Below are 8,827 nucleotides of genomic sequence, written 5' to 3'. Positions count from 1 at the left end.
TATTAGCCAGAAGGAAAACGTAAACAAACACATGTGCGCTTACGCTAGTTACCTGGATCACCACGTGCAGTACGTGTGGACGTCAGTCACGTGATACGATTCGGAATTCCGACAAAACCCGAAGGTACTGAACATGGCGGTGATTGAAGGCGTTTTATTCAAAACCAGGAATATATGATCCCTAGATTTCGTCTCTCTTACAGGCTGACATATGGTTTTGGGGAGCTAAATCATCAAGATACATGTCCATGTTCCAATATCAAATGTTAAAACGACATTTCGTTTCAGTGAAAATTACAAGAAATACAACTTTAAAGAACACTAGCTTTCCGAAACGGCTCTTTAAATGAGAATGGAAAACGATATTGATAGTTTTGTACAGGCAAACGTTATTAGCTTACCGTTATTACTACACTTAAACTCATACTCTGAATAATCTAATCCAATTAAATCAAATTTTAATTTTCATAACGCAGGTTGTTTTATATGTTTCCCGTCGTCGTTCTAATTACCGCACATTACTTAACTATTACTGTACTTGACAACAAGGTGTTGTTACCTCATCTTAAATCATCGATATATATTTTCTTACGTTATCATTGTTTTTAATAACCTTTAATTTTCTTCGAAAAAAAAAAGCAAAATAACCTTCCGAGGCCAAAAAAAACCCGTTTCTTAGAAACAATAATAGATAAGAAAACCTCTATATGGCCCAAAATTAGATTATAAAACATAAGAAGTATCATAATCCATGTGTAATCAATGTTAAATATGACGATTCATTTCCATTGTCGTCTCTGGCAGTGATTGACAACTAACGCGCGGTAATTAGGACGACGGCTGGAAACTAAGACAACCCGTGTTATGAAAATTAACATTTAACTTGTGTTAATTACGTTGTTTCGAAGGTGATGATTAATGAAGTATTAACGGTAAGCTAATAACTTTTGCGACTCTACAAAGTATCAATCTCTTCTTACATTCCCAGTTTCAAAATTAAAAGCCGTTTCGGAAATGAATTGTTGGCCTTTAATTAAAAGCTATTTAGGTTCAGGTATGCACATTTAAGTAATTAAAATATTTAATTGCTATTTTAAATTATGATTACATTCAACAACCGTGACATGTGTTTTCAAAGCTGACATTGAACTGTCAACTGAAGCACACCAGTAAAAAAAAACCCGGACGAAATTGTACCGGTCATGATATTAGTATTGCCGTTATGTTTAAAAATAGAATCCGGGTGTTTCCGAAAGCAGTGTTATAGGCTAACAACAACGCCCAGGCTGCTTTTTCTTGACAAGCTCTGTCGCAGAGCTTAAAACAACTACACCAGTGTAGCCTGTGTGAACTGTGACACTAAAGGAGTAAAGTAAAGGACAAAGTGATGTGACGTTTCAGTTACACTTTAGCTACGTTGTGTAACGTTACATCGTCACGGTCAGCTGTTACTAGCCTAACTACCAGTGACTGTGTGTTTATAACCTGCTACGCCTAGTCAGCTTCATAATATACAGTTGGTAGACATACTGTACTATCTGTTTACCGGTGCTAATGCTAATGTTTCATAACGTAATGCTTATCACAGGCCTGTGACCTCGACTAGTCAGTCCTCACGGTGTGTTAGGAACAGAATAATCGCCATGTCGGTCGTGCTCGTGGTGTGTGCGTGCTTTTTTGTAACTGCACCAGTCGTTCACGGAAGTATAAACTCCGTCATAACTAAATTGTCTGACCGGATATTTTTTGACCAAAACACCAGAGACAGTCCGGGACACCCACCTTTTTCATGGAGTCATAATAAGGGACTGTATGGTTCTGAGGTCAAACTTAACTTCCATGGAGAGACAGAAATGGCGCTACTCCGAGAGGCGTTCTCGATTTATGATAATAATATGTTCGCGACGGCCTGGATCACGGCATGCCTTGTAGAAACTACACTATACGGGAAAGGGCCTATGACAATTCCCGGTATGATAGACTCGGCTGTGGAAGCAATCGGTAAATTCCATAACAAGAATTATAACTTCACCAACTCCATCATGACGTTTTGGCCACAGGTCTACAACGACACGACCCAAACGTTCCAAAGTACTCCCTCAAATCTACTGGAACTTTTCGAACTGGCAGATAAAGGCCCTGTTAAACTGTTGGAGGATCTCATGAAGGTGTTTGGGTTGAAGGACATGGAGGAAGTAGTGGAAAACCTTCTCCAGGAAAAGTAAGTTGATAGCATTGTATTTGGCAACAGTCAACCACGATACTCCAGGGATCACTAATCATTGACGATATAAACACCCCTGGACTATCTCGTAGTAAAACTGAAAACAGTTCAGGAAACACAGGTAGTTTGATTCTTTGATGTACATCAAAAGAATTGAGTAACGATACACTGTGGTCGACCATGTTGCTTTGAAGTTTGGCGTCGCTCTCTCTGTAATCTCCAGAGGAAATATATGCAGGCATGTGATTGATCAGTTTTGTTCCTTCTGAACTCGCCAGCTTAACTATGAGATCGTCCAGGGGTGTATACAACGTTATTGATAGTAACCCTTGGAGTATCGAGGATGCACCAAAGTGTGATTTGAAAATGCCTTCGTTATTGAGTAGTTGTAGATGAATACAGATAGTTATTGTCAGTAGTTATTTTTCAGAGATGTTTTAGTTTGGGAATTTTCAAAATTCAAAGTATTCATTCGTAATAATAATTTCCACGATCACTGGATCGATGTGCATTTTTGACTTTGTACATCAAATGCTCGATATATCAAACGATGACACATATTAGATATTTTTCGTGGCGGAATAACCTTTATTGATTTAGCAGATCTCCGACGAAAAAGTATTTGGGAGGAAATTCTTATGAAAATTTCAAGGGAATTTAATTATATTCCTGCAATTCCTTTAAAAATAAATGATTCTGGTATTTGTTTGCAGAGACATGTTTGCACGCGCTTTCCACATTCCACCCGACTTCGACGACACTTTTGTAAATATTGGACTTGGAGCCTTGCTCAGACAAGCGCAGAATCTATATCCGGATTCGTGGAAACAATGGCAGATACAAAATTCAAATGTTTCGTCAGCACTGCACGCGCTACGGAGGTATGCGTATCGACCGTTCTCGACTAACCCTGACGTAAATACAATTGACCCAAGAAGTTATTTTTATATGAGGTCTTTTCTTGACGATCATCGCCACGAAGATTTGGCATTTGTCGCCACATGGGTAGGTATTGTATTATCATTTCATTGTAAACTTGACAGTGAGCCATGCGACAAATAGCGTTAATGCCAATTGTATGTCACGTTTTCGCTTTTGTGTGCCGTTATGCACAATGTCGCTATCTTATGTTAGACGCGCTATCGCTAATGGTACGACACATCGTTGGCTATCTATATGCCACTTTTTCGTGAGACAATGTCGTTAGAATTGTGTCTGCTGCCCCCATAGCAAGTTCATAAAAGGCGACTTTGGGATATTATTTTTTCTTCTTTTTTTCTAACGACTTCATTAACACCGACCCACCTGTGGCGAGCGTTCGCCCCTGTGAGGTAGGCTATGGGTTGTATTCCCTGGTTGAGACATACCATAGTCTGAAAGACGCAGTTTCTGCCTCTGCTTAGCGCTCAACATGAATGAGTGGAAATACTAGTTTGCCCTTTGTCTGTATAACGTGACCGGGGTGGACTTTGCTATTTTAGGGTTATGGCGGCATGCGTGAAATGGCACTATAAAATGGGAAAAATCACTAATAACAAGGAGACATAACACAAATATAACGTAGCCTTCAAAACATGCAGAAATTCACTCACGCAACACAATGCATATATGAAGACGTTCCTAAATGACCTTAACGGTCAATCTGATCAATAAATAAAAAAACAAACATTAGTGGCTTACTGGCAGTAATATTGCTTGTCCCATTGCTTATAACCTCTCTTCGTACGGCTCAAGTTCGCTAATTGCGTGTCACTTTGACAATTTGGTGGTGGTATCAAATTTAATGTGTGCTGTTTACATAGGCATTGCCTGTTGTTCAGTCATTTTTTTCAACTTATTGTCATGTTTTGTTGAAATAAAATTGCCTTCTCGACTTGGCGCTCAGTCACTTTCTCTATTTACACGATGTCGTTCTTTTATGATTTCTGTTCGTAGAATATCACAACATAATGTTCTTCCCATGGTGGAATATCGCTTGATACGTTCGATACGTTATTAAAATAGTTTTCGCATGTCAAATTTCTGTTTTTCATTCAGGTGTCATATCGCACTCTCGACGGCGCACTTGTAGAAAGTCATATTTTGATTCCCCACCCCTGTTAATTTCAGTGGTATCGTTTTTCTCTTTCCTTCATCCATGTTTTTACTCTATTACCCCAGGTTCAGAACACTCGCGAGGCCATGCAGAATGACAAGAACGGAGTATCGATGCCTTTTGCCGTTAACAACGTTGACGTGACAGTCGCCGCTAACACTATTTATGGTCTTACATCAGGACTCTTATCAAATATTATCGACGACCTTGAATTCGACGCCGACCTACAGGTTTTTTGTCTTTACCTTTTAGTACTGTTAAGGTCGCTATTCTACGATTGGAAAATGTGCTCTTGGCGGACTTTGTTCGCCTACTCGTCAACGTCACAAAAATATCCTTGTTCTTTGATGTCGCCTACTCTTCCGCTTATCAAATATGTAACAAGCTGCTAAAATCGAGATTATTGAAACATATACTATATATTGTAATTCAAATGACAATAAGCATATTTTATTGTAATCGACGATCTGCCGAACACCTCGTCCTTTATCATTTGCGTTTATGGTCCACAGAGAATCTACCTGAACACCTCATCGCTTATCGCCCATCAGTTGACCTTCAACTTTTCCTCAAGGCCTGACCTTGCCCTTACATATTACCCGTCGCCACACGAATGTTACTGGTTCGTGGCTCGAACCTTGGCGTTAATGCAGAGATATTTATTTAACAACAACGGGTCGGATTCCCTTCCATATCCAGTAAGTGACTTATATGCGCGTACGGGTACGTATTGCTAACTTTTGCCAATGCTACATTTTCAGTTCTAATCGGTAAACGTGTAATTGAAAACAAATGTTGTCATGAATAGACAATGACAATTGACAATGACGGCATTAGTAAAGTCTAGATAATCTTCGTTGTAGGTGATGAACGAGGTCAAGGTGATGTTTACAAATGCTCTTCAATTGGCGGTAACTCCAACATTTATGAAGACTGCCCAGGATGATTTCGAAGGACGTATATACTGGGACAATTTCCTTGGGGATGGCGATTTCAAGTCCGACAACTCTTCTGTTGTAAGTTCGATGGGGTTGATCTAGCATGCGATACGTGTCAGGCTACAGGTACTGTTGAGTGATTTAGAATTGAGATGTCACACGACTACTGTGGGAAATTCCTCCTATAATACTAGTCTCGAATAATATTAATAATAAAACTGGATTTCATTTTGTGTCTGATAAAATTGGTTTGATGTATCTGTATTAATTAGTGACTCCGATTTAGAATTGATATTTGTTGAGACAGACCATTCGTGTCTAAGTGGAATATTAGCGTTCTAGTTAAATTGCTAACATACTGTTTGCCAATTCGATCTCCGTGTGATTCCAGGTCCGAGCTGAGGACAGGGTTTTTACGACAGCTATGGTGGTCAATACTTTACTGGACATCTGGACAGTGTACAATCAGTCGTCATACCAACTGGAGTGGTTGCCAGGTAACCTATCTTAATTGACTGAATTCATATGTTAAAAAATAGTCTCATGGTGTTACCAATGCAAAGTCTAGTCTTGTGCATTGTATCAGAAATGTATTCGAAATGTTCCTTGCAAATATATACCTAAATTGTATTGTTAACAGGGATCTGAGAATTAGTTACAGTTTATATAATTATAGACCCACCAGATTTCCCTAAGACTATTTTTAGCTCACCTACCCGAAGACCAAGTGAGCTTATGCCATAGTGCGGCGTCCGTCCGTCCAGCGTCAACTTTTCCATTTAAACAACTTCTACTCCAAAACGTGGAAACCTACAGTCCTGAAATTTGACTTATAGTATGCTGGGATAAAGGACTACCAAGTTTTTTCAAATGAATGACTTGACCCTCATTCAAGGTTACAGGGGTTAAATAGGTGAAAATCTTTAACCGACTTCTTTATAACCAAGAGGTCTAGAGACCTGATATTGGGCCCGTGACATGTTGGGATGTAGGGCTACAGATTTGTTCAAATTAATGATCTTGACCTTCATTTAAGCTCACAGGGGTCAAATAGGCTAAAATCTTCAAACGACTTCTTAATAACCAAGAGGCATAGGGACCTGATATTGGGCGTGTGACATGCTGGAGGAAGGGCTACCAAGTCTGTTTAAATGAATGACCTTGACCTTTATTCAAGGTCACAGGGGTCAAATATGTTAAAATTTTGAAACAACCTGATATTGGGCCTCTGACGTGCTGTGGCATGACATAAATTCATATTCACTCTCCTACTTGTTAACAATAAACCATGTTGTTAAAGAGATAATTCAGTCAAAGAGTACATTAAAATTTGCTTATATATCGGAAACAAACCATTTCTAATGAAAATTAGATTAGTTGATATGCCAGAAAACCCCACATTAGTGAAATGTATGTGAAATGTTCAAACTCGCTTGCTGCCCGCCATTACACTTTGTGGTCGGACACCTTGTATGCCTTACTCTTGCCCTTGCCAGTGTATTAAAGAATTTTTTGTCTAGAACTATACAAATCGCTCTTACAGTAGTGTGTTTACGTTATTAGGTACGTCTTTTTGTCTGTATATCATTCCACCAACTCCTCATTGGTTATTTATTGCATTTGTTTTAGGTATGGGTACAGCATAAATGTTACACCTGCTTAATCTATTGATCACCGATTTGAAATTTCAACGGTATTAATCAAAATACTTAACAATGTCGTGGAATTTGTCAAAATTTCTTGTTATATGCTTAATAAGAAATGTAGAGCATACATTTATGTCATATTTTGCTCTTTGTGGTTATGTAACAGAAATAGCCCCATTGAATTGTCCCTTTAAGTGTTACCAGATAGCAGTTGAACGATTCGGACCCATTGGGCCCTTGTTAGGCGTTTTAAAGGTCTAGATAAAAAAAATCGGCAAAAACATACCTTACATATTACTACATAGATCTTTAAACGGTAGCTACTGCTAACATTGCTCAAGCCATTAATAAAGATATATATGAAACTAGAACTTGTTTACAATTATCTTTTCTGTGTTACATATATATCAAAGCTACACGACCTTGTTTTACTGTATTTGTGCTTATGACCCCCAGGTGTGACTCCACAGTTTAACGATACCATAAAGAGGGCTGTGGCTTGGCTGACGGATTTCTCCACCAGCTCCGCATACAAACCATGGAACACCTTCTTCTCCGGCTCCGGCAAGAGTCTGATGGTCAGTGAAGTAATGATAATGGTCATTTTAATCAAAGATATTATAAATTAAAGAGACTTTTTCATCAGTCAAAATTGTCTACTCTCTTAGCACGTTTCGATAGACCTTCAAATATATATACATACATGTATGTACATAACTTTGTGGATACCGATATTTTGTGTTAGTATGGTGTTATTAATTACGTAGTACATCTCATATCGTACATGTATTACTCATGTTACTGGTAACCAGTACAGTGCCTGGAGATAGATCAAACTTAAACTTGGTTCCATATAGGAAACGTAACAGTATTGGTATAGAGTGAATCACTTCTACCAAAATTAGTCTTTTGAGGGGGAATAAAATCAAAGCTGAGGGTAAATATATAATATATTTCATATGATGTCTCTACGATAAGCCATTTCCATGCCGATGAGACATATCCGTTACAAGGTAGTTGGATGGCATATAAGGCAGCAATAGATGGTGTGGTGCGTCTAATCGTGGCCACCATCAAGACCAATTCTGTAAATCTCCCACGTCAATATTAAAGATTAATTTTAACGTCGATGTTTCATTTGTTTCAGAGTATGCCATTTTGGTATCCTGCCAACAGAATCGAATTTATGAACGGGACCGTGATAAACTCGACCATGCCTCATGGGGTTCCCTTTCTTATAGGAATGTCGGGATACGTGCCTTCCGAAAAGTACGACGCCATGTTGAAAGTCCCACATTTCGGAATGAAGACCCCCATGGACTTCCCCGGATATAACGATCCGACACAGCTACATGGATTTTTCCCGTTCTGGTCGTCAGATTCCTATACGTACGCGGCAACTCTACTGGCACTGTCTAAATATACTAATATAAAACAATAACAAATGGGAATAAATGATTTTGTTTTGTTGTCATTATAACGAATGCCAGCTTAATATATTCAAATGCTCAGCACCAAGGGAGAGGGACGACTAGGTCTCCCGTTGTCCGTATAATGTGACCGGGTGGAGTGTGTTGCTCGGTATCTTCGGCGACATGTTTCAGTGATATATAAAAATGGCAAGAGTTCCACTATACAAGAAGACACAACATGAATATACCGCAGTCACCCAAAACACCAACCACACAATACAAGGCCGTCCTTACATGACCCAGGTTGTTAGGGCGTTAATTTAATCTTAATTTAAAGATGCTCCACCGCCGACAGACCTTAAATGATATTCATCATTTGAACAATAATTGATGTGTAATTGTGTACATATCTGTCTAATTAACACAAAAACTAATATGAAATAATTTATTTTGCCTTTGGTGCATGTGCAACCAGTACCAGGTGTTTGGGGCTTAATTTAATCTTAATAAAT

At 38.7% G+C, this 8,827-nt stretch overlaps 1 protein-coding gene across 1 annotated transcript; it reads left to right on the top strand.

Annotated features, from left to right (window-relative positions):
• Positions 1 to 1,228: 1,228 nt before the first annotated feature.
• On the top strand, positions 1,229 to 8,402 carry LOC138320095 (uncharacterized). Its single transcript, XM_069263173.1, has 8 exons — positions 1,229 to 2,221; positions 2,938 to 3,229; positions 4,385 to 4,549; positions 4,832 to 5,017; positions 5,183 to 5,335; positions 5,649 to 5,754; positions 7,360 to 7,481; positions 8,051 to 8,402. The coding sequence occupies exons 1-8, from the start codon at positions 1,644 to 1,646 to the stop codon at positions 8,342 to 8,344; spliced, it is 1,896 nt and encodes a 631-aa protein (XP_069119274.1). The 5' UTR covers positions 1,229 to 1,643; the 3' UTR covers positions 8,345 to 8,402.
• The last annotated feature ends 425 nt before the right edge of the window (positions 8,403 to 8,827 follow it).

Source organism: Argopecten irradians, chromosome 1 (genome assembly GCF_041381155.1).
Source record: "Argopecten irradians isolate NY chromosome 1, Ai_NY, whole genome shotgun sequence".
NCBI lineage: Eukaryota > Metazoa > Mollusca > Bivalvia > Pectinida > Pectinidae > Argopecten > Argopecten irradians.
The sequence above is the reverse complement of the archived record's forward strand: the minus strand, read 5'-3'. Positions and strand labels throughout refer to the sequence as shown.

Coding starts and splice junctions, on each gene's coding strand:
- LOC138320095 (XM_069263173.1), top strand. CDS start 1,644: ATGTCGGTCGTGCTCGTGGTGTGTGCGTGCTTTTTTGTAACTGCACCA. Junction 5,336..5,648: donor AGTCCGACAACTCTTCTGTT/GTAAGTTCGATG, acceptor GTGTGATTCCAG/GTCCGAGCTGAGGACAGGGT. Junction 5,755..7,359: donor CCAACTGGAGTGGTTGCCAG/GTAACCTATCTT, acceptor TATGACCCCCAG/GTGTGACTCCACAGTTTAAC.